Source organism: Bufo bufo, chromosome 7 (assembly GCF_905171765.1).
Source record: "Bufo bufo chromosome 7, aBufBuf1.1, whole genome shotgun sequence".
Classification (NCBI taxonomy): Eukaryota; Metazoa; Chordata; class Amphibia; order Anura; family Bufonidae; genus Bufo; species Bufo bufo.
The window spans coordinates 159909614-159936027 of NC_053395.1; the positions used below are offsets into that span (position 1 = coordinate 159909614).

At 43.3% G+C, this 26414-nt stretch overlaps 1 protein-coding gene across 8 annotated transcripts in view; it reads right to left on the reverse strand.

Moving 5' to 3' along the window:
• The window catches only part of IKZF2 (IKAROS family zinc finger 2), an 81401-nt gene that overhangs the window by 1225 nt on the left and 53762 nt on the right, over positions 1-26414 (reverse strand). For 5 of the 8 annotated variants that reach the window (XM_040441161.1, XM_040441162.1, XM_040441160.1 and 2 more), the window contains exons 4-8: positions 25197-25463; positions 10918-11085; positions 5144-5281; positions 3633-3776; positions 1-145 (exon numbers count right to left, since the gene is read on the reverse strand). The exon at positions 1-145 is cut by the window's left edge and continues 1225 nt beyond it. In XM_040441161.1, the coding sequence (XP_040297095.1) occupies positions 1-145; positions 3633-3776; positions 5144-5281; positions 10918-11085; positions 25197-25463 (862 nt within the window). The remainder of the gene's footprint in view (positions 146-3632; positions 3777-5143; positions 5282-10917; positions 11086-25196; positions 25464-26414) is intronic. The other 3 variants (XM_040441158.1, XM_040441164.1, XM_040441159.1) reach the window with 3 other exon arrangements.

The window sequence follows — 26414 nt, forward strand, 5'->3', positions numbered from 1 at the left end:
CGCAGTGCATCTGCGCCCAAGTAAGTAATGGCATTGTTAATTGCCTGGTCCATCATCTGGGACTGCATTAATTCTGCTTCCTTCTCATAGGCCAAATTCATGTCAAACGGCAAATCTGGATAACCAAACCTTATAAGCTTTTCACCTGCAAACAAAAAAAAAGGAAAGAAAAAAAAACCTGTTAGTATCAAATTTGATATAGGATGTCAGGCCTACATGAAGGTTGCTAATACTACTATTGTGTTAAGCTGTCCAATCAATTGCAAGGGTCAAAAAATACACTGCCCATATCCATTCATGCTGAACCCAATGTGGCGAAGATGACTGTTGATATTAAGGTTTTATTGTCCAAAAGCATGAAAAGATCATTAAGGTCTGAAATATGTTGGTCAAGACGAACATATAAACTCCAACACGCAGATTTCTAGTATCCTGTCCTGATCTAAAATGGACAATCTTCAGTATTGTGTAGTTAAAGGTGGAATAATAGGAAATGTTAAACCAGCCATACACATGAGATAGGTATTGGCTTGTTTGGGCAAGAGCCATTTCTCCTGACACCACAGACATGATGGAGAGGGGAAAATCTCCCTCAGAAACAAAAAAGGGTATCCTGGGAACTTAAACTGGCCCTAGAAAAAAATAAATAAAAGTGGCCCCATGTTGTAGGTGTCTCCACACTGACAGAAGTAGTCAGGGCCAACAGAAGTAGTCAGGGCCAGCAGTACCAAAGTGCAGCACAAAACACCACCCCAGCAGCACAAAATACCACAGTGCAGAACAAAATACTGCAGCCTCCGCCACAGTATTCAAATGTATCACATTCCTGAGGATGGTGATGCATTTGAATGCAGGAGTACACCTGAAGCCACCAGCCAGGTGCATGAGTACCTAATGCTCTTAGCTTTAATTAATGCTGAGAGCATCAGATCATTATGTAGCCGACAGGTGGCTGTGAGGAGGGATTGGTTGACCATTGTCTTCAACAGATACCTGAATCTTCCAAAAACCTACACTAGAAAATTCGTCCAGAGTGGGATACGTGTCTATGAGCTGAGCCCATTAGGTATTAGAGAAACCCTTCTAAAATAGTCCACAAGTTGTGTGTGGTATTACAACATTCACTCGGGGCTGAGCTGCAATACTACACAACCCAGGGCCAGATGCGCCATTCTTTTTAGAAAAAAAAAAAGCAGCCATGTTTTTCTAATCCTGGAAAACCCCTTTAAGGGTCCATTCACACGTCTGTAAAATGTGTCCACACCCGTTCCGCAATTATCCGGAACGGGTGCGGACCAATTCATTCTCTATGGGGCAGGAATGGATGGTGCTGTCCGCATCCGCATTTCCAGAGCGCAGCCTGGAACTTCCGGTCCGCGGCTCCGGAAAAAAATAGAACATGTCCTATTCTTGTCCGCAATTGCGGACGAGAATAGGCAGTTCTATGGGGGTGCCGGCCGGGTGTATTGCGGACCCGCAATACACTACGTACGTGTGAATGGACCCTAACTTAGATACATTTTACTGTAATATGGGATTATTGATAGAAGATTTTAATAATACAATTACTAAATATAACAGAAGTGCAATGCTGGCTTGTTGAACATTAGATCTACCCTGTTAAGTCTGCACACAGGGACTTTCCCATCTCGTGCAGTGAAACGTTCTAGTCTTCATGTTTTGGACGTGTTTAAAATGGATGTCATTTCCTTTCATAGGAAACAGTGGTTTACTAACACCAAATATTCTCATTCTAGAATTTGTAGGGGGGAGCAATACTGACACTAATTCTCTTAGTGAAGAACCGTCTCATGCACTAAAATAATTATGGCTAAATGTTAATGTAAACTGGACTTTTCTGTTTTGAAATAAAAAAAATGAAAGTTTTAAAAATAATAGTAACTAGCCGACACTGGCAAGCATAGCCTGTACCTTAGGAGGTCTGTGACAAGGAGGTAGAGCGGTATGAGAACTTTAGAAAGCAGACTGCCATTTTGTGTGCCGTCTGGATCCGTATGTAAGTTCCGCCATTCCTCAAAAAAGATAGAACATATCCTATTCTTGTTGGTGTTGTGGATAAGAATGGGCTTTTTTTAGCATAGGGGGGGACATTCAGAATGAGAAAAAGCGGGACGTACAAGTTTGGGATTTGTGTTTTGTGCGTCTGCAATTTGCGGACTGCAAAACTGATGCGGTCGTGAACATGAGGCATTACTGGAATACACCTGCAAGTGCACCTGTCTTCTGTTCCTAAAATAATGACACTGCATAAATATAAACTCTACACAAAGGGGCAGATTTACTAATAGTGTCTAAGACTTAGACAGTGTAGATGTAGACTAGACAGTCTAAAGATGCGTCAGATTTATCACAGTGGCTAATCCTGGATGATAAATCTGATGCATCTTAATACTTGGTCTATAAGTTTATACCACCAATTAGTTGACTTCCTTTGTGCCAAAGTTCTGGAGTATAGTGTACAATTTAAGCCATTCCCCTTTTCTCAAACCACACCCATTTCCCAGTAAGCCACACCTACTTGCAGAGTGAGGCACAAAAAGTGCAGAAGACCTGAACGCCAAAACTCTGACCCATTTTTATTAGTAAATCTGCCCCATTGGAATATCTAGCAGGGAACTTCAGATTCCCTTTACTTTTGTATGCCGGTACAGGCAGCCATTTAAAGCAGTCTGCCTTCATTACATTCCGTGCAGATATAGGAGAACATTATTTCAGAACAGGAGTGGTCGGAAATGTGTTAAAGAGAATTTAAACTGGTCATATATTAGTAAATCAGAATTTAGATATGACATATTGGTTGGAGCTTTTGAAGGAACTTGAAAAAACAAAACGGACTACCAACCTTCATTTTTTCAGTACATTCAGCCAATAGCTAAGTGACAATTTTATAATTAATAGCTTAAAAAAAAATAAAGTGACAACCAATATGGCACTGCTTGTTGTCAATCTTGCAAATATAGCTTCGGCATTTAAAAGAAAAAATGCCATCATTTGTGTAGGTAAAAAAACAACATAATTATCTAATACAGAAACTTCTGATGTACAAATATATGAAATGTTTGGGCTTTGGGTGGGAATAAAGGGGTTGTCCAGGAACACATATAAAGGGGTTGTCGAGGAATTTAATAGTGATGACCTATTCTTAGGATAGGTTATCAGTATCTAATCAGTGGGGTCCAAATCTCATCAACCCCGTCAATCAGCTGTTGGAAGGAGCCACATGCACTTGGGCGCACGCTATGGCCTCTTCCTCTGCCTGTGAGGTCATGTCAATTGGTCCCATGGGCCTTTCTGCAGCTCAGACCCAAACCAAGCACAGCAGCTATGGGGAGGTTGGGAGTCAGACGACCCTTAATGATCTGTTACTGATGACCTGGCATAAGGATTGTACATCAATATGGACAGCTCTTATAAGATGATGTCACTATGTGATGTCATGAGCAGCAACTGTGATCTGAACTCTCAGTTTGACAGAAGCTGCATACAGTAGGAAATAACTAAAAAAAAATGCTGTCAACTATACTGGTCATGTATTGCCTGGGACATTACAGCTGCATATAGAATGCCATCAAATGTACATTACAGACTAAGTAAAGAAAGCAGATGCTTACCCACAAACTTCTGTGGGGTGGAGCTCTTACGCTTCCCCATGGTGCTGGCAAGTCTCTCTATAACAGCTGGTCTTTCAAAGGGCATCAGAGACATGCTGTTTTCCATCAGGATCTCTGGATTCTTACACTCCTCCAAAGGAGATGCTACATGGAACCAAAATGTCACATCAGAATCACTAGCCAGCACGCCACATCCAAGCAAGACACCACTATCGATCAATGAAGCTACTATCTGTTAAAAGAGACCTTTGACAACCATTAGTAAGATGGACAACAGTGTCCAAACCTTCTGGCTACTAGAACTCTGCGTGTAGGAGATTATGGAGTGTGCAGGTCAGGACCCTCAAGACCCTTTTAAAATAGTAGACGAGCTTTCACATTTTTACCATCTAAATTGAAACTACACAAAAGAAAAAGAAGCAGATAAACATTTCTATTTGAGGTCCTTCGTAGAAGAATACTTGGCCTTGTTTTGCCGGTCTTGCAATCCAAGACTGACTACTATTATGGGACTGACTACCTCATTTACCACCCGGAACATTTAGAAGGTAAACAAGGGAATATTTTCCGGTGGCTTCCATGCAGCCCATGCTGTAGTACGTGACCCACAGTCAACAGGCAAAAAGAGCAAATGCAGGGAATTCGATATCCGAGGCATTCCTTATGTAGGTTATGCCCCAGTCACTACACAACCTCAAATCGAAATTTATAGTTCAATGTGTTAGAATTGTGGTTGACCTATGAGCTGCAGTGTTTTTTTTTATTATTGTGTTGCATCTTTTAAAGGTGTCCTTATTGGAAACAAATTAATAATCAAGTGTATAGCTGGCTAACTTTCACTGAAAGGCGTCACATGCTCTTCTAATGTAACCCGGTCACTACAAGAAGAACACGATTATGGGGTGGCCATCTTGCCTGAGCTGCTGTTAACAGCCACCATGGGCCAGAAACACAATGGACAGGAGCAGACCTCACTGACTTCTATGGGAGAGTTTTTTAGGCATGCTCTGCGACCTGTGCAGAGGTGAGGAGGGAGTAGACAAGCTGTGATATTGCCTATTGTGAAAGGTGGATGCTGTGCAATCTATATGTGTGATATCTTGCCATTCTAATCCTGCCTGTAATGATAAGGAGATGACTGCTGAAAAATCATCTATACAGACAATGAAGTGGTGCCTATTATCAGGCTTAGTGTCCAGTGTGAAAACTGCAGGATTTAATATATATATATTTTTTATATACTGTATATAGTGACATGGAAAATTAAAAATAACCAACAAAAATGAAAGAATAGGTCATTGTCTGATGACACATTCCCTTTAAAGGGCCCGTGCTACAATAATACTAGCCTATGGACATGCATGGCGCCATTTCCAGAAAAATGTGCAGACCTTTTTCCCAATCTCAGCAAAACTCCTTTAAACCCCATTGTGTGTCCTGTAGTGTAAAGTTGCCGTTATTAGAGCAGATACCCGGCACAAATAACTAGATATGGATATTTGCCTACTTACCACCATGAGACCCCGCTCCCTGGCCTCTCTCCATCCCCACATTTTGCAGGTAATTATGACAGCGTTCTTTATGTTCTTCCAGGGAGCTGCGCTGCTTGTAGCTCCGGCCACAGTAGTTGCATTTGTGAGGTTTGCCTACTGCAAAGTGATGGGACATTAGGTTAATACATTTCTGGTTTAGGGACAGGCGGCACAGTATTTTGCAGAACACTTCAGCAGCACAAGTAATAGCCCAGTATCAATCACTTCTCATGATATGATTTTTCTGTGCATTTTCAGACACTGTCATTTTATATGTAATACCATATATACAGTATTTGCAGCCTTTTTGACAGCTGAGGTTTTTATTTCACGATTCAGGTTGTAATGAATGTCTCACATTTTCATCCACATCGTTCTGCTGAAAGCTTTGTGACTTTGGCTGATCCTTCAGACAGATGAGTGAAATGCTGTTCGTATGTTAATCTATAGTCTTCGCAGTCTTTGGAGAACATTAAGAACATTTTTGCGGCCGTTCACACAGTGGGTTTTACCGCTGAATTTTTACTGGACCAAAATTTTGCCTAGAACCCACCTGCAGCCGAGTCCTTTCTGCCTCAGTGGGAGGCAGTGCTGAGGATTGCGGCCACGCCAAAATTCTGCTGTAAAACCCACTATGTGAATGGCCCCTTAAAGTTGGTTTTCCACACTTTTAAAAGATGATTGCGGCAATCACGAGTCAATCAGTGGCTGCAGCGGTCACACGTCTGGATAACACGTCATTACTGGAGCATTGTAGAGAAAGATGGTGGTGGTGGGGGGCTATAAAATAGTAGGTGTAAGAGCAGTGGGGGATTTCAAAGATAAGCTAATTTTTATTTCTTATTTAAACCAATATTCGGGTCATTACAGCCTGGAAAACCCCTTTATGAGATATCGGTATGTGTAGGTTCAAGAACGAGGGAAATGTTTAAAAAAAAAAATGATTCTGTAAAGAGGTTCATAAAAGATCAATAAAAAATACCAAAGCCTGCAGACAGTGAATCCCCCCCCCAAAAAAAACTCACTTTCTGACTGCCCTGCCATTCCATGGCCGCTGCTACCGCCTCTTCAGCTTCTGATTGGAAGTGATGATGTTAAGTACACACACTCATGACTGCTGCCAGCGGTGATGTATACACGAATGGCGCATCACAGTTGAGACTCCATAGTCACGTGCAGTGAGGCCACTGACTGACCAGCAGTGCTTATAGAACTGTATGCAGAACATCCTCACTTCCAGGCCTGCAGGGTCAGGAGGCATGGGGCTAGAACAGCAGGACCGTCAAAGAGTCGTTTTTTTTTTTTGTGGTTTTAAAAACTGTCCGGGCACTCTATAATCCTATCAGAATTACTCCAGCTATGGGACTGATCTAATCTCGTAAGGAACCTGGGAGATTAAAATTCTCTTCTGTCATACAATTACAGGCAATTTTATGATATTCTATATAGTCTGTGTACTAGGACAAAATAAAGTCCCATAGGATGTATTTCCTTGCTGCAGCTCTCTGGAGGTTTGATGTAAACTACCCAGGAGCCAAATGTTACACTGTGTAGGGAACTGGATTGTGAAAAAAAGGCCCTTGTAAAAACTCCCTATAACTACGATTATATTTTATTTTAAAGGGGTATTCTCATCTCAGACAATGGGGGCATATTGCTTGGACGGCCACTGCTTCTATTCACTTCAATGGGGCCAACGGAAATAGCCGAGCCAGCTCGCCTATTTTCGGCGGCCTCACAGAAATGAACAGAGGTGGCCGTGCATGTGCGCTGCGCCCTCCGGCTCAGTTTACGAGATGGGTGCGGGTCTCAGAGGTGGACCCGCCCCCCCTATTGACAATGGGGGCATATACTGGCGATATTCCCCCATTGTCTGAGATGGGTATACCCCTTTAATTACACTTTAATGGACTATAAAGAAAGGCAAGGACGCCATTTCAAAAGTTTTGATAAAGAATAGGATTTAGGCTAAGCTTGTTTCACAGACCAGCTTTCCACAAGTTGATGAACTACAACTCCCAGCTGTCAGATGGAGCCGATAGCAGCTCAAGTCATGTTTTACCCAACTGTTTAAGCCTTTCTGCCTTAATTGTAGTGAGGCATCATATATTTATACTCGGTCTGAGACAATGGATACCCTTGAGTGTCAAGTTTTTGGGGTGCACCGGGTCCCTTGCTGTTTTCTTTACAGATCTGAATCAGGAGGGCAGGTTACAAGAGAGCCGTGGTGAAACCTGTAGTCAGATTGCAGGGTGTGGAATCCCCAGCTCACTCCAGGAATGCTGCTGGACAAACACTCCCTCTCAGACAGGATTTTTTTTCCTCTCTGTTGGGTTTTAATCCCTCAGGGATGTTGCTCAAATACAGCTTTTTCTGCCTTTGCACTGGGTGAAAGGGCTGCTAGGTATGACATCAGTATGAAATGTGCACCTTTTATAAGGTTTCTCTCCTAAAAGGTTCATTTATTTTTAATACAAGACGGTCGCTGGGTCATTTCTAGGTATAAGAATAAATGAGCAGCAGAACCTCCTCCCTGATCAAGCAGGACCAGCTGGATCCACAGAAGACAGAGCAACAATGTTGTAACAAAAAGGCTAGGCTGTGTCCCAGCCATGTGGTTTTACATGACTTTTGAAAATCGCAGCAAACCTGCAACAAGTGGATACTGCCTTAAGGGGGCATTCTACGATTACGGCCCTTTTTAACTAGCCCCTGGAGCGCGTTTGACTTTATGAAAAAAATATCATACTTATCTGCTCCCCACTGCTCTCTTCTAGAGCCCTGGTTCCTGACTTAGCAGTCTTCCGGTGAGGGTACAGACAGGTTCACATGTGCTGCTGCAGCCAATGACTGGCTTCAGCCGTGATGTGTCCTCAAGTGGCACGTGCCATTGGCTGCAGTGGCTCACGTGACCCCTGCAGGAAGTAAACAGGCCAGGAACCAAATGATCGCCAAATAGATCCAGAGTGCCTGAACTCAGCGTTGGGGAGCAGGAGAGTAGGATTTTGTTTTCATTAGGTACCACATGCTTGGGCTAAAAATCCTCAGGATAGGTCATTACCACATTGGCGGGGGTCCAAGTCCCAGCACCCCTGATGATCAGCTGTTCCAGGGAGTCCCTGCGCTCACTGGAACTCTGGTGAGGGCGGAGGTCTCCCGGCAGATCACCCAGCACAGCGCAGTACATTGTGTTTGGTATTGCAGCTCAGCCCCATTCACTTCAATGGGGCTGAGCTGCAAATAGGCCAAGTGACCAATGTGCAGTGACGTCACACGGCCTAGGAAGAGGCGATGGCACTCATGGAGCGCCCAAACTCTCCTAACAGCTGATCAGCAGAGATCCCAGGTGTCAGACCCCCAACCATCCGATATTGATGACCTATTCTGAGGCCTCTCAATTAGTACTGGATGTCTTGTTCCAGTTGGACCTCTCTCTGAGCTGGGTCTACAACATAAGAAGACCCAGGTTAGTATGATTAGTAGATCACCTAGTGACTAACAAATACAATAACTGCTTCATGTATGATCTGTGTACATTACTAAACATTCCCTAGGATATCATAGGGCTAATGTCTATAATCATTTTTTATATATTTTTCCACACTTTGGGAGCATGTTCATGGTGATAATGACTATTTGTTAGACCAAGCAATTTAATCTAGTAATCATACTAACCTGGGTCTTCTTGTGTTACGAACTGACTGTTAAGAAAGGTCCAATGGGACCAGAACACCAGTATTAACTAACTGGCTGTACTAACATTATGTATTGCATTTTTGTATCTGCTGCCTGGATCTATGCTGTATGAAGAAAACACTGGATAATGTTGCAATTCTTTTTGAGTGCCATGGAATTTTCTTTGGAGTTTCATTGTGACAGGACACGTTTGTATAAGGAGCAGAGACTTCACTGGTTGCTAGAATGAAGAGCTGTGGCACTACATTCCAGTGATCATATCATCCAACACGTCTTCACGTCAGAAGATGGATAAAACAATCATCTAACATTATCTAATAATCTTTGTTATGTCCACAACGATCACTGCACTAAAACATCTCTAAGTATTATCAGCCATATAGTGCTGAATACTAATCAAATTAAAAGTATTGTCTCATCCGAGACATTGGTGGTGTATCGCTAGGATTTGCAATCAAGGTCAGATAGTTGCAAGTCCCAGAGGTGAAACCCAAACCTATCTCCAGAACTGGACCCCAGAAGGGAGCAGAGAGCTGCTGCTCTTGCACGGCCAATGTCCATTTATTTCTATGGGATTTCCGAAAAAAGACATTTTTGAAATTCCCACAGGAATGAATGGAGAGCACACAGCACATGCACAGTGCACTCTTCTTTACTTTCAGGGGTCTGTCCAGGGGATAGGTGCGGGTCCCAGCACCTATCTGACATTGGTGCCATATCCTTGCAAACCCGTTTCTATACATGGCCAAACATATTGGCCAAACTCACAAATTTCACAGGGATCAGCAAACAATTCAATGTGGTGGCTTTGGTGTCCTTAGCAATCAGATCACCCTGCCTCCCCGGCTGGGATGTCTACTGATCACCATAACAGGGCTTCTGAGTCCCCCCTTCCTCCTCATTGCACAGCCGCAGTGAGATGAAGTATGAATGGAGTAGTGGTCCCAAATATGTACTACCTTTCCATTCAATGTCTCGTTCTAGCAATTGGTGGTGTCTCCACGGTGGGACCCCCGTGATCATATATTTACCACCTATCCTGTGAATGGGTAAAAAGTGTTTTTTGTGGGAAAACCCCTTTAAAGATGTGCACGATACACCGCCTGTAATAGTTGTGGCAATATTACTTCCACCTCCAAATTCGACTTTACATGACTAATACTCAAGGTTACCCCGCAAGCCTTACACAATATTTGACTTTGACACAAAACCCTGGGTATAGTCTGAGGAACACTTGAGTTTTTGCTCTGGAGCTTCCTTGATGAGTAATGGGCATGGAAGGCAGTTAAACCGCAATGCACTGGAAAATCAAGTCAAAATAATTTGCTTGCAGTCAGCACCACACCCCCACCTTCCAGCAAAGTCTAAACTTACAGAAATGGGGGCGGCAACTGTGCAGCTCGTGACAAAGCGAAAGGTTCATGAAGTGGAAGAGATATGAAAAACAGCACCGAGCGCTACTAAGGGTAGAACAGTTAAAACAAGCAATGGGTTTTAACTGAACTATGGGTAAAGGTCTCACCTTTGGTGGTTGTGAACAGTTACAACCACTATAAAGCATAAAGGGATCACTCGGATAGACTGAAGGCTGCACGTGTGAGGTCCTCATCAGATTCCTTCAAATCTAAATAATGCTGGAGTATATAAAAACCCCAAAATGGACTTATACACGAGTGCCAGGCATCAATGATCCTTAAAATACTTGAAAGCTTTATTCCATTAGATAACGCGTTTCGGGGAAAAACCCCTTCTATAGACAATGTCCACTGTTAGTCTGAAAAAGGTGTTTATCCCCGAAGCACGTTACCTAAAGGAACAAAGCTTTGAAATATTTTAAGGATCATTGATGTCTGGCGCTTGTGTATAAATACATTTTGGGGATTTTATATACTTCGGCATTATTTACAAGCAAAAGACTTGTAAACCATTTAGAGTTTTACCATTTTAAACATATTCATATACCAAAAGATATAAAAAATCTAATATTTTATATATTCCAATGGAAGTAAAATAGCTTGTACGCTAATATCTCATATAGGTGAGTTGCACAGACTTACCCGAGTGTGTTCTAAGGTGGCCTGTGAGTGCATCTCTCCGTCGGCAGGCATAGCTACAAAATGGACACTTAAAAGGTTTTTCCCCGGAGTGCAGCTTAATGTGGCGCAGTAGGTTGCCCTTTTGAGTAAACGATGCTCCACATTGGTTGCAATGAAACGGACGTTCCCCTAGACAGAGACAAAATCAATGCCATTGTAATACACCCATGAGGTCCAGGATGGATGGTCGTATACAACTACTGACAGTCTGGTGAGATTTCTACTCTTAAATAACGTAATTGGCCAATATTATGTTCTGCAAGGGAGGACAATGATGTCATGTAACTGCCCACTCCATCCAGCTCTTCATTATGGGCATTACCAAGTGTAGGAGCAAATTGGTGCCACCTTTCTGATAGCCAAGGTCTTTTACATACTCCAACCACAGACTGGGACAGGTGAATGCATTCAAACGCATAAATATTCCAGGTACTGTAACATCGTGAAGAGCACAAAAATAAAAAAAGTGTTGACATTGAAGAAATTGGCATTGGAGACCCCATGTACAAGACCCATTCCTCCGCAAAGTGACTAACATCAGCTAAAAAATTTTTAAAGATGCAGTTCTGGGATATTATGGTGCTACCATGTTCATAAAAAAACACAAAGCTGCAAACTGGAAGTCCAATCGAGAAGCTGCTGAAACCATAGTAAAAGTATACAACAGTACCGCATAAGATAGGTTTGCTGACCATCCATTGCAAGCTATGGGAATTGTGTAATACCTCTTTTCCCCTCCAGTGCAGTGTAGGGAAACTCAACACTTGCTCTTATGTTCCCCCAGTTTACAGCTGATCATTGGGTTCTCAGCAATGTAATACTCTCATCAGCTTATAGTCATAGCAGAGTTTTAAAGGGATTGCCCAAAGAAGACAACGCCTTAGGCTACTTTCACATTATCGTTTTTTGTGGATCCGTCATGGATCTGCAAAAACGCTTCCGTTACAATAATACAACCGCATGCATCAGTCATGAACGGATCCGGTTCTATTAGGTCTTCTATAGCAATGACGGATCCGTCTTGAACACCATTGAAAGTCAATGGGGGAAGGATCCGTTTTCTATTGTGCCAGATTGTGTCAGAGAAAACGGATCAGTCTTGCTCAGCACCACATCGCGGACAGAAAAACGCTGCTTGCAGCATTTTTCTGTGCGCGATGGGGACGCAAGCAAACAGAACGCATTTTGGTGCACTCCGTTCCGTTCAGTTCTGTCCCCATTAACAATGAGTGGGGACAAAACTGAAGCGTTTTCTTCCACTATTGAGATCCATTGACGGATCTCAATAGCGGAATTTAAACGCTAATGTGAAAGTAGCCTTAACAAATCTGTACTATGCGTAATAAAACCGTAATAAGAGATCTAAGCCAAGCAATTACACTACTTGTACTAGGTGCCTCTAGTAATCTGCATCTGCATCATTTACCCTAAATATTCACTTACAAGTAATGGGTTACAAAATGTGATGGTACATGTTAAAGGGGTTCTCCGGGAATGATTTAAAATGGCCGCAAGCGACCTGTCCTATAATGCGAGTAGGACTGGTTGCAGAGCTGCTTAGGGGGTGAGAGCGCAGGACCCCACTACACATTGCGCCAGGGGCGTTGCTAGGATCTGAAAACATCCGGGGCACAAGCCCACTGTGTTGAAATTGCACATTAAAGGCATGCTTAAAGGGGTGTTCTGGTTTACGCAAATGAAGTGCAGTACTGCTGACATTATATAATACAACATTCGGTAACTTTCCAATATCTGTTATGTTTCATTTCCTCACCACTGCAGAAATCTTTGCTTGGGCCCTTTAATATTGATGGCTGTAGACCCTGGGCAACCCATCACAGATCATCCCCCCACCCCCCTTGTACTTGTTCCGCTGATCCGCTACTTGTGGGCTGCGCAGGCATGAGTTCAGTTACTTCAGTGCGCAATCCCGTCCTGCGGCGTGTGATCCCGCGACCTCCCACGGCGGGTCTCGCGGGATCACGCGTCGCAGGACGGGATTGCACACCGAAGTGACTGAACTCATGCCCGTGCAGCCCGCAAGTAGCGGATCAGCGGAACAAGTACAAGGGGGTTGGGGGGGGGGGGGGATCATCTGTGGTGGGTTGCCCAGGTCCAATCAATATTAAAGGGCCCTGGAATAGCCAAATAAAATAAAAAAATGCTACCAGGCCAGCATAACATTCGGGGCACTGGACAAAACATCTGGGGCTCAAGCCCCGAATGTTCTGACCTAACGACGCCCCTGCATTGCGCTCTGTCCCTTGCATATACTACACAACGGTGTGCGTTCGTGTCAGGCTGCTCAGTCAGGATGGCATATCATCTATTGTAGAGCAGTCTAGTGAGGACCAGCCCCCTCACCCCCCTAGTGGTAGCAACCAGTCCTGCTAGGACAGGTTGCTTGTGGTCATTTTAAATCATCACTGGAGAACCCCTTTAATAAGCCGAACGTGATGAAATAGATATAAATGCAACTGTATTTACCGTTTTGTGCCACCGTGCATGGTTGTATGGACTGTCCTTTTCTAGGAGTATAAAGTGTTAAAGCAACCAGTGACGGTTGTGTTAATTTTTATTTCCACCCTTTCATAAATTAGTTGCAGGAAAGGGTCTTATATTCTTATGAACAACATTATAAATCTACAAAACCAAAAACTACACTGTGTAACGTCTAGCGCAAAGCCAGATTTTGGCGGTGCATCATGCAGGGACCTCTTAATCCCTGTGTTATGCCATTTTAGCCCTTGAACTATCTGTACGGAGTGTTCCCATAGGTGACACTACAGCTCCTGATATACACTAAATGGGAATTATGTTATAAGCGATTACCTACCGCTGGGAGCAATTCAGATTACATTTACATAGCAGGCACCATCCTCAGAAAGTTTATTTTCTCAGAGGTTTCAGCACTAATGACTTTTAGGGCTTTTCTCCCCTTATGTGTAGGAATCTGGGAACAGGCACCTACATTCCCTGGACTAGTGGGGGTTCCAGGAGTAGGACTTTTAAGGAATATCCACTGAATATGTGAAAAAAGTCATTAGTCTGAAAAACCTTTTAAGGTCCATCTCCTGGTACAACTGACAATCAGCTGTTTAAAGCGCTTACAGAAGCACTGCGTTCTCTTCATTGTTTACCTGCTCACCATCACAGCAACGGGCAGGTGTGATTACAGCTCCTCCATCCCATTCACTTCAGTGGGAAGGAGCAGTTTCAGTTACACTCAGTCCTATTCCAGTGAATGAGATGGAGGAACTGTAATTACACCAGCTCGCCGCTGTGATGTCGATGGTGAGCAGGCAAACAGTGAAGTGTTCTCTTCAAAGAGCTGATCGTCGGGGGTGCCGGGAGTCGGATCCCCAACAATCTGATATTGATGACCTATCCTAAGGATAGGTCATCAATATAGGAAACCAGACAACCCCTTTAATGGAATTGCTTCTGCTTTAGAATGATTAGAACATTATACTGTATTGGGAAATGCTCATCATAATGCAATTCCTTAAAGAGGACCTGCCGCCTCTCCTGAAATGTCTGTTTTAGCAACTACTTGCATTTACCAAGAAATAACAATTTTGGAGAACAATGCGAGTGGCATAGGTCTTGGGGTACCATTTAACACGCAGTATACAAAGTGGATGTAGGTTTTAAATGGGTTTTCCAGGGGTATACAGTATAGACCAAAAGTTTGGACACACCTTCTCATTCAAAGAGTTTTCTTTATTTTCATGACTATGAAAATTGTAGATTCACACTGAAGGCATCAAAACTATGAATTAACACATGTGGAATTATATACATAACAAACAAGTGTGAAACAACTGAAAATATGTCATATTCTAGGTTCTTCAAAGTAGCCACCTTTTGCTTTGATTACTGCTTTGCACACTCTTGGCATTCTCTTGATGAGCTTCAAGAGGTAGTCCCCTGAAATGGTTTTCACTTCACAGGTGTGCCCTGTCAGGTTTAATAAGTGGGATTTCTTGCCTTATAAATGGGGTTGGGACCATCAGTTGCGTTGAGGAGAAGTCAGGTGGATACACAGCTGATAGTCCTACTAAATAGACTGTTAGAATTTGTATTATGGCAAGAAAAAAGCAGCTAAGTAAAGAAAAACGAGTGGCCATCATTACTTTAAGAAATGAAGGTCAGTCAGTCAGCCGAAAAATTGGGAAAACTTTGAAAGTAAGGGCTATTTGACCATGAAGGAGAGTGATGGGGTGCTGCGCCAGATGACCTGGCCTCCAGTCACCGGACCTGAACCCAATCGAGATGGTTTGGGGTGAGCTGGACCGCAGAGTGAAGGCAAAAAGGGCCAACAAGTGCTAAGCATCTCTGGGAACTCCTTCAAGACTGTTGGAAGACCATTTCAGGGGACTACCTCTTGAAGCTCATCAAGAGAATGCCAAGAGTGTGCAAAGCAGTAATCAAAGCAAAAGGTGGCTACTTTTGAAGAACCTAGAATATGACATATTTTCAGTTGTTTGACACTTGTTTGTTATGTATATACTGTAATTCTACAAGTGTTAATTCATAGTTTTGATGCCTTCAAAGTCATGAAAATAAAGAAAACTCTTTGAATGAGAAGGCATGTCCAAACTTTTGGTCTGTACTGTATATTTAGAAAAATAAGTGGTTGTATGGATAAAGAATAAAAAAAAAATAATAATAATCACTATTAACCTCGCAGATTAACTGCTATTGTGGTTCCAGCTTATTTGCGGTCCAGGCAGCTCTCCACTTCCTGGTCCTGAGCATGACGCACAGGAAACGGCCTGGACTGCCCAGTCAGCCAATTACTGGTTGAGGTTGGTCACTGCTAACGGGCAATCCAAGCCATCATTTCGAGACAGGAAACAGGAAGTGAGAAGCAATAGGAACTGAAGTAGAGCTGGAACGGCAAAGGCAGGAGAACAATGAGCTAAGGATTGATTATTATTTTTTTTTTTATTCATTCTGACCCTCTGGAAAAAATTCCCTGAAAACCCCCTGAAATGTTACAGAATAACTCCAGACTGCAGTGTCACTTTAACTTGCAGTGAAGGAGGCACTCTACTTTCCATACAGACTAAGATCCATTGTGCCAGGAACATCAAAGCTGTTATACTGAGGTTCGTGCTTGACAATGCATCATCATCATTTACCACAAACTTTTTTTTTTTTTACCCTTAAAGTATCTGTAAGAAAATAAAAAGTTGTTGATTTAGCTGGTGTTAGTTACTCTGATGGAGGTTTTTGGGTTGGCTGCTCCAATGAAGAATGCCTGAAGGATCAGATTGTAATATTACCTGAGCTATTGCAAGCACACATACAAGATTTGCATAACAATTTGAACCAGATTTGATGCTCAATGACAGGTAATACCCAACTCTCACTGCCGCTCTCTCAACTACGTCTTCCATGATGCTCAGCCGGTTGAAGCGATGTGCCTATTCCGTTCGTGGTTCATATCAGTGTATGAAACGGATTGTCAGAGCATCTCTCAAGGGCTCTATCAGTGTAAAGTAATTTCTCTCACCTGACAAGTAAGCTGATTAGCTAATAAATAACCACAATGTTACCTGCCATTACCGACATGTCATACGGCAGCCCTGACGGAGCCAAATTGCTTTTAGTAATGAGAATGGTGAATGTAATGAGTTTCACCCCAACTTTCTAAGCAGAGGAGGACATTAAGCAACAAGTCTAGCATTAATTCTGAATTTGCTAACTTTGCTCTCACTACTGACTTCCTCAATTAACTACCTCTTCTGTCTCATGTTCAGAGGCTCAGTTCTTTGGAAATAAAGTGGACATCTTCCCATTACCAAGTGGACACTGAAAACGGACAATGTCATGCCAACCAGTATTAAAGCCACTGGCTGAGGTCACTTACACACACTTAGGCCTCATGCACACGACCGTTGTGTGTTTTGCGGTCCGCAAACCGCGGATCTGCAAAACACGGATGGCGTCCTTGTGCGTTCCGCAATTTGCGGAACGGCACGGACAGCCTTTAATATAACTGCCTATTCTTGTCCGCAAAGCGCGGACAAGAATAGGACATGTTATATTTTTTTTGTGGAGCACGGAACGGAGCAACGGATGCGGGCAGCTCGGATGCGGACCAAAACAATGACCGTGTGCATGGGGCCTTACTATGTGACTGAAAAGGACAATTAGCTTCCAAATATTTGCAATTTAAAGGCAGATTTACATCCATATCTATACATAGTGCATTAATGTACAGCTCCGAGCAAGAATACAGAGTTGCCAAAATAAGCGCCGATGCTGCTACAACCTCATCTGGAATCTTGTGATGCTAAAATCCCAGGAGTTTTCCCTCCTGCTTCCTCTGGTCCTCATAGTCACTTGATCCACAAGGTCACCTTCTATAGGAATGCACATCGTGTTGGATCCAATAATTACAGATGACTAAGTGCATCACATGAACACAACCTCCAAAGTAGAGTAGGAGGACCCCAAGAATCTCGGCATCTCTGTAACTGAATGTTTAGTTTTGTCTGGTTACACTTTGACTGCACCGTGTGAAAAAAAACCTTAGAACATGTTCACACGGTGGAAAAAACAGATTAAAACAAAAATTAAAAATAAAAATCTGGCGTGCATCTTTAAATTGGAACTCGCGACAGAAATGCATCGCTGACCCGTAGATTTCTGAAGCAGTTTGCACTGGTACACAATCCGCATACAGGTACCATTCTTTTTCCAAGTGTCAAATCTGCTTGCGGAAAAATACACATCATATGAACAGCGGTGTGGATTTTACATAAAAAACAGTGGCAGGCTTATCTTAAGCAGTTTTTATGTGGAGTGGAAATGCGCTGAAATATGTGGGGAAATAGTGTGGTCCTCCAAGAGAACCTGTGCTACCGGTCATACATCAGCCCTATCTTGGAGCAGTTTCAGTGTGGAAACTGTGGCGGATATCCTCACCCGGATTAGGTACATTACCAATCCACAGCCGGACACGGGCATTCAAACTACAAATCCATGGCACATATCTGAAGGTTGGATTTTTCTGCCTTTTCCACTTTTTATGATCCACACCCGATTTAGGTTTCAAAAATTGCATCCATATGAACGTCAACAATCCACCATGTGAATGAGCTCCTACATACACACTGGCCACTCTGTTAGGTAGACCTGCTTAATACGAACGCATCAAACTAGCCAATCATCTGGCAGCAATTCAATGCACAAAAACAAGCAGACATGGTCAAGAGGTTCAGTCATTGTTCAGACCAACAGTCTGCACAAGTGACACAGAAAGGCGTGCAAAACAAAGCAACCGGTGAGCAGCAGTTTAGTGAGCAAAGACGCCCTGATAATGGGAGATCAGAAGAAAATGGCCAGATTAGTTCAACATGACAGGTGGCAGCAGCTGAAATATCGATGTGTTACAACAGTGGTATGCAGGAGCGCATCTCAGAGAGCACAGTTTAGACCAGAGATCTAAATTCAAAAAGGGGCACCTTTGGTATGTGGTGGAAAAGAAGAGTTGCAGCCGAAAATGGGAAAACGGGATGTTTCTAAGAGCATTTCGGATTAACGCCTCAAAATAATTCAGGCATCGCTGAGAAAAAAAATAAAGGAGTAAATAAATAGATAGAGTTCCTGCCCACTAGAAGAAAGGTGGACCTAATTAAGTGGCCACTGAGTTTATACTCGGTGTATACCAGGGGTAACAACTGGACGAATGTGGTCCAAACCGGGCATAGGAGGACGGCAGTATCTCCTCCAAAACATCCAACTACTGTCAGGGCCGGCACACCAGGTACTGATGGAAGCCAGCGTCAGGATGTTGTACAGGCGACACATACTGTACAATGTCTTGACATTAGCCATTGTCAAACACTATAAGTTAACAGGACCCAGGAACAGTAATTTTTTTTTTTTTTGTTTGTTCGAGGGTCCGAATTAATTTTAGGTGTCTGGTCTGGGGTCCGGTTAATTTTCAGGGAATGGTATGGGATCTGAATTAATTTAGGGGCTAGTCTAAAGAGTTTTCCAGGCTCCTGATATTGATGACCTATCCTCAGAATAGGTCATCAATAGCTGATTAGTGAGGGTCTGACACCCTGCCCCAGCTGTTCCCTGTAGCCTCCAGAACTGGAACCAGCACTTTGAATGGAACAGGAAGCACTGCTTTCTTCAAAGTGTAGTGGCCGTTGCAGGTTACTGCAGGTCCCCTCCCATTCACCTAATGGGAAATGAGTTGTAGTAACTCAGCACGGCCACTACACTATGAACGGAGCTGTGCTTCCTGTTCCATTTATGAGCTAGTCCCGATGGAAGCTGCAGGGAGCAGCTGATCTCTGGGGGTGCAGGTTGTCAGACCCCCACTTATCAGATATTGATGACCTATTCAGAGGATAGATCATCAATATCAGGAGCCTAGAAAACCCCTTTAAGTATGCTTGCAGTGAGGGTATTTTTACCTTCTGCACTGTGCATGCCTGTTATATATTGGGATACTGCTTACCACCTTCACAGTATTATAAGTGACGCAAAAATTCATGATATTCTATTGAAAAGGGGGTTTGTGTTCTCGCACACTGTTTTTACATGGTTTTCAATTGAAAGATTATATTTTGACTAGCAGAAGGACCCGGCTTGGCACGGGTAGATTTCATCTATATCATTTAATGTTTCTGTGTGTCGTTAAAAGATATCGACAGTACCCCCATAACAGTGACCTCTACAGGACCCCCCCCCCCTCCCCCGTCTGCTGAGCTGTGTATCTAATCCTATCCTGTGTGATACTGTCTTCTGAACTGTGTATCTAATCCTATCCTGTGTAATACTGTCTTATGAGCGTGTATCTAATCATATCCTGTGTGATACTGTCTTATGAGCGTGTATCTAATCATATCCTGTGTGATACTGTCTGCTGAGCTGTGTATCTAATCATATCCTGTGTGATACTGTCTGCTGAGCTGTGTATCTAATCCTATCCTGTATGATACTGTCTGTTCAGCTGTGTATCTAATCCTATCCTGTGTGATACTGCCTGCTGAGCTGTGTATCTAATATCCTATCCTGTGTGATACTGCCTGCTGAGCTGTGTATCTAATCCTATCCTGTGTGATACTGTCTGCTGAGCTGTGTATCTAATCCTATCCTGTGTGATACTGTCTGCTGAGCTGTGTATCTAATCCTATCCTGTGTGATACTGCCTGCTGAGCTGTGTATCTAATCCTATCCTGTGTGATACTGTCTGCTGAGCTGTGTATCTAATCCTATCCTGTGTGATACTGTCTGCTGAGCTGTGTATCTAATCCTGACACATTATATGACTGAATATTTAAGGACCTGCGAACTGCTAAAATCTGTCATCAGTTGTTATGGAAACCTGGAGTAGGACCTGCGAGCTTCTATTGGCTGATAAGGGACATGTGACCGTGTGCATGGCAGTTGGGGGCTTGTATTGGCTAATGCAGGTCATTTTTTGGGAAGCTCTCAGAAACAGTCCTAGAGAGCTGAGACCCGGTTTAAAACATTCCCGGACACCTGATGTACCTGTGTGCCAAATTTGGTGAAGATCGGTCCAGTCGTTTGGTCGCACATAAAGATCAGACAGACAGAAACAAATTTTTATATATATATGAGACTAGCAGAAGGACCCGGCTTGGCACGGGTATATTTCATCTATTTCTTTTAATGTTTCTGTGTGTTGTTAAAAGATGTCGACAGTATCCCCCATAACAGTGACCTCTACAGGAGCCCCCCCCCCTGTCTGCTGAGCTGTGTATCTAATCCTATCCTGTGTGATACAGTCTGCAGAGCTGTGTATCTAATCCTATCCTGTGTGATACTGTCTGCTGAGCTGTGTATCTAATCCTATCCTGTGTGATACAGTCTGCTGAGCTGTGTATCTAATCCTATCCTGTGTGATACTGTCTGCTGAGCTGTGTATCTAATCCTATCCTGTGTGATACAGTCTGCTGAGCTGTGTATCTAATCCGATCCTGTGTGATACTGTCTGCTGAGCTGTGTATCTAATACTATCCTGTGTGATACTGTCTGCTGAGCTGTGTATCTAATCCTATCCTGTGTGATACAGTCTGCTGAGCTGTGTATCTAATACTATCCTGTGTGATACTGTCTGCTGAGCTGTGTATCTAATCCTATCCTGTGTGATACTGTCTGCTGAGCTGTGTATCTAATCCTATCCTGTGTGATACTGTCTGCTGAGCTGTGTATCTAATCCTATCCTGTGTGATACTGTCTGCTGAGCTGTGTATCTAATCCTATCCTGTGCGATACTGTTTGCTGAGCTGTGTATCTAATCCTATCATGTGCGATACTGTCTGCTGAGCTGTGTATCTAATCCTATCCTGTGCGATACTGTTTGCTGAGCTGTGTATCTAATCCTATCATGTGCGATACTGTCTGCTGAGCTGTGTATCTAATACTATCCTGTGTGATACTGTCTGCTGAGCTGTGTATCTAATCCTATCCTGTGTGATACAGTCTGCTGAGCTGTGTATCTAATCCTATCCTGTGTGATACTGTCTGCTGAGCTGTGTATCTAATCCTATCCTGTGTGATACTATCCGCTGAGCTATGTATCTAATCCTATCCTGTGTGATACTGTCTGTTGAGCTGTGTATCTAATCCTATCCTGTGTGATACTGTCTGCTGAGCTGTGTATCTAATCCTATCCTGTGTGATACTGTTTGCTGAGCTGTGTATCTAATCCTATCATGTGCGATACTGTCTGCTGAGCTGTGTATCTAATCCTATCCTGTGTGATACTGTCTGCTGAGCTGTGTATCTAATCCTATCCTGTGTGATACTGTCTGCTGAGCTGTGTATCTAATCCTATCCTGTGTGATACTGCCTGCTGAGCTGTGTATCTAATCCTGACACATTATATGACTGAATATTTAAGGACCTGCGAACTGCTAAAATCTGTCATCAGTTGTTATGGAAACCTGGAGCAGGACCTGCGAGCTTCTATTGGCTGATAAGGGACATGTGACCGTGTGCATGGCAGTTGGGGGCTTGTATTGGCTAATGCAGGTCATTTTTTGGGAAGCTCTCAGAAACAGTCCTAGAGAGCTGAGACCCGGTTTAAAACATTCCCGGACACCTGATGTACCTGTGTGCCAAATTTGGTGAAGATCGGTCCAGTCGTTTGGTCGCACATAAAGATCAGACAGACAGAAACAAAATTTTTATATATATATGAGACTAGCAGAAGGACCCGGCTTGGCACGGGTAGATTTCATCTATTTCTTTTAATGTTTCTGTGTGTTGTTAAAAGATGTCGACAGTATCCCCCATAACAGTGACCTCTACAGGAGCCCCCCCCCTGTCTGCTGAGCTGTGTATCTAATCCTATCCTGTGTGATACTGTCTGCTGAGCCGTGTATCTAATCCTATCCTGTGTGATACTGTCTGCTGAGCTGTGTATCTAATCCTATCCTGTGTGATACTGTCTGCTGAGCTGTGTATCTAATCCTATCCTGTGTGATACTGTCTGCTGAGCTGTGTATCTAATACTATCCTGTGTGATACTGTCTGCTGAGCTGTGTATCCAATCCTATCCTGTGTGATACAGTCTGCTGAGCTGTGTATCTAATCCTATCCTGTGTGATACTGTCTGCTGAGCTGAGTATCTAATTCTATCCTGTGTGATACTGTCTGCTGAGCTGTGTATCTAATCCTTGCTGAGCTATGTATCTAATCCTATCCTGTGCAATACTGTCTGCTGAGCTGTGTATCTAATCCTATCATGTGCGATACGGTCTGCTGTGTCTCTAAGTCTATTGTGTGATACTGTCTGCTGAGCTATGCATGTCGTCGTGTAGCCCTAGCCTAAAGCTGACTTACAGCAGTGAAGAAAAATGGCTGGGTTGTTATGGAAACCTGGAGTAAAACTGTGTGTATGTGGAGACTAAGGGCCTGAGAGCTTATGTACCTGTGTGCCAAATTTGGTGAAGATCGGTCCAGTTGTTTGGTCGCGCATAAAGAACAGACAGACAGACAGACAGACAGAATGACAGAAACTCATATATATATATGATATCATCATGGGCATTTTGTCCTTCTTGTGGTCTGCTGCTGGTTTTGTATAACTAGTGAACAGCTCTACCTTTGTGAGGATTATATGGGTCAAATACTAATTGTTGGGTCTGGTTTTCCCACTAACAAATGATAATTAATCAGTTCCACAAAGACTGTCAAATGTTAACGAAACAGCAACACTACTGTTGGTTTTCAGACCTTTACCTGACCATAGACCCAGAAATATAAAGTACATGGCTCATAACCAAGTGTTGAATGGATCCCAGCTAACTTCCCTAGCATAGCAAGATGGAGCTGGCTGCCAAGCATAGATCTAGGGGAAGGAACCCTATAACAAACCCATATTAAAAGGGAAAGTGCTCAGTTATGTGTGTGATTTGCTGTAAAATGTGAATTCAACAATTGTTGAACACTGTAGTTTGGGGGGATATCACTCCATAGGTTCAAGGGTCATTTACAGTATTTTTCGCTTTATAAGACGCACTTTTTCCCCCGCCCTGCCTGCTGCATTCATAGTGAGTTGTACTACTACAGAGAATTGCCCTAGTTTAAAGCAGAGATACTGCTTGAAGATTATAGACTTTACATATCTTCATTACAATCCGCTTTCTTCTATACCAGTACTCACTATGAAAGCAGCGGTCCAGCCGGCGCGTGGCGTCACTCAATCGGTCATGCTCCTCCCACTTCATTAATGAAGCTGGCAGGAGCGTGACTGACTGAGTGAGTGACGTCACTGTGGTGTAATGGGGGTCACTATTCGCACAGGGACAATATACTGTGACACATATGATACTGTGACCAGCATAAGATCATCTTATGCTGGTCACAGTATCATATGTGTCACAGTATATTGTCCCTGTGTGAATAGTGACCCCCATTACATAAGATGCTATATATGATGCTACATCCCCCGTAGTAGTGTATCATCCACACATCCCCCTCATAACAGTGCGTCATCCACAGATCCCCCATAACAGTGCGTCATCCACAGGTCCCCCCATAACAGTTTCATCCACAGGTCCCCCCATAACAGTTTCATCCACAGGTCCCCCCATAACAGTGCGTCATCCACAGGTCCCCCATAACAGTGCGTCATCCACAGGTCCCCCCATAACAATGCGTCATGCACAGGTCCCCCCATAACAGTGCGTCATCCACAGGTCCCCCCATAACAGTGCGTCATCCACAGGTCCCCCATAACAGTGCGTCATGCACAGGTCCCCCCATAACAGTGCGTCATGCACAGGTCCCCCCATAACAGTGCGTCATCCACAGACCACCATTAGTTCAAAACCCTCCAAAAGCACACCTTTTGGTTCAAATTATTTTTTCTTATTTTCCTCCTCAAAAATCTAGGTGCGTCTTATAAAGCGAAAAATACGGTATGTCACTAGATCCCAATATTGAAAATCTCAAATAAAATTATAAAGAGCTCAGTCCAAATATTAAATGCTGACGGTAGTGCCCATTCTATCTCAGTACTGAAAATCCAATATAATGGATATACTTAAAACCTTCAAAAAGCAGCTACTGTACCTGTCCCACATTCTTAATCCGGGCTGTACGTGAACACCAAAATCATACAAGTCATATTAGTCTTTAGACACGCAATTATAATAAAAAGACCCTGGTTGAGCTTGCAGCTGAATAGTGTTCTATGGTGGGAAGGGCGAATTCACGTGTAGTGTAAATGTGGATTTTCTGGGCGGATTTGTGCAGGTTAACAATCTGCATTGGATGACAGTCCCAACCATGTGGATGAGAACTGAACGTCAGATTGGATTATCATAGAAAATTCTTATATTTCATAGCATAAAAGTAAAGTAAAAAAAATAAAAAAAAAGTCAAAACCAGTGACAACACTTGTGGGAGTTCAAAGTCATGTAGGTTGTCACCCAGCTTTCCTAGAAACCAATATTCTGTTCAGTTATTTCTTAGTTATATCTAATCTTTTTTAAGGTCATCTCTCTATTATAGGAAACTAATGTGAGTAATTGGGAGGAGAACTATGTCCTCGTGTAAGCAAGCAGAAAATTTGGAAAAACTTGTATTTTCTCCAATCACCGGCACTTGGTAACATTACAGAGTCTTGCATAGGATACAACAGGTCTTTGATGTATGGGTAAGCAATGACAGGCAATAGTATCAGGTAATATTAACATCAGATTCTACAGGCAGTTTGGCTTCTGGCTGCTTACCCGTATGACTCCTCTTATGGACCATTAGCACATTGGGGCCAATGCAAATCATGCCACAGACGTCACATTTCAGTTTACCATTCGGAAGCCGGATTCCGCCGTCCTGAGACATATCATGGTTCATGCGGCTGTCAGAGATGCCATTGGTCTCAGCCCCTGACTCTTCGAGTCCACTCTCATCATCCTGCGACTGCAGTGGGGCGTCTCGACGAAGCGTCTTTCGGTCTACTTCTTCATCGCTTTGCATCTCCAACTTCACAGAGTTTGCTAAAAAATGGAAAGCAACATTTATACTTACAATGCAATCACTGTACAGTTTTATAGGATATCATTTTTATCAATTATATACACTCGTGACCCTCCAGCTGTTGCAAGACGACAACTTCCATTATGCCCGGACAGTCTACGGCTATCAGGGCATGCTGGCAGCTAGTTCTGCAACATATATATAATAAATAGAGCGAGAGAGAGAGAGAGAGAGAGAGAGAGAGAGAGATCAGTGAGGGTCCGTTATAGGAGCAGAAGAACGGAAAGGACAGATTCGGCACATAGCGGAGCCGAAAAGAACCTACGGACCTCATAGACTATAATGGGGTCCATTAGGTTTCCGCTCAGAGGAAGATTTTTGAAAAGGAGACAAAAGTCCGTAGGCTCCATTTGTCTCAGCTATGTGCCGAATCCGTCCTTTCCGTTCTTCTGCTCCTATAATGGTGGTATGAACTCAGCCTTAGCTGAGCGCTGTGCCCCACCAGTAAATAAAGCGGAATCAAGGGCATAACTTATAGCGGGTGCACCAGGAGCCCGAAGCCTGTAGTAATCCAATAGGTCTGACTGCACTAATGGAGGGCAACAGTACCATTAATGAAAAGTGATAGACATGGGTCATGGCTACAGGTTTTGCATTGTGGAGCAGGAGCATCAAGTTAAGCTTTTGAGCAAAACTATATTGATCTAGGTGTATAAACAGCATATGGGGGATGTGAACTCTTGCCTTTAGTAGGAAATGAGAGTTGTCGCCCCTGCTTCACTGTTTTTCACGCTCAGGCAGATGACAACTGGACAAGAAAAACTCCTATCAAGAGGATCATAACCTCTACAGGGAGTAGATTTCGGCATTGATGCCCGACTACTGTTACTTCTCGTGGTGGTAGCACAGTAGGCTGCATACAGTGACAGATCTGCTCCCCGTGATGGACAGTGATCTCCTTAAAAGGGGCA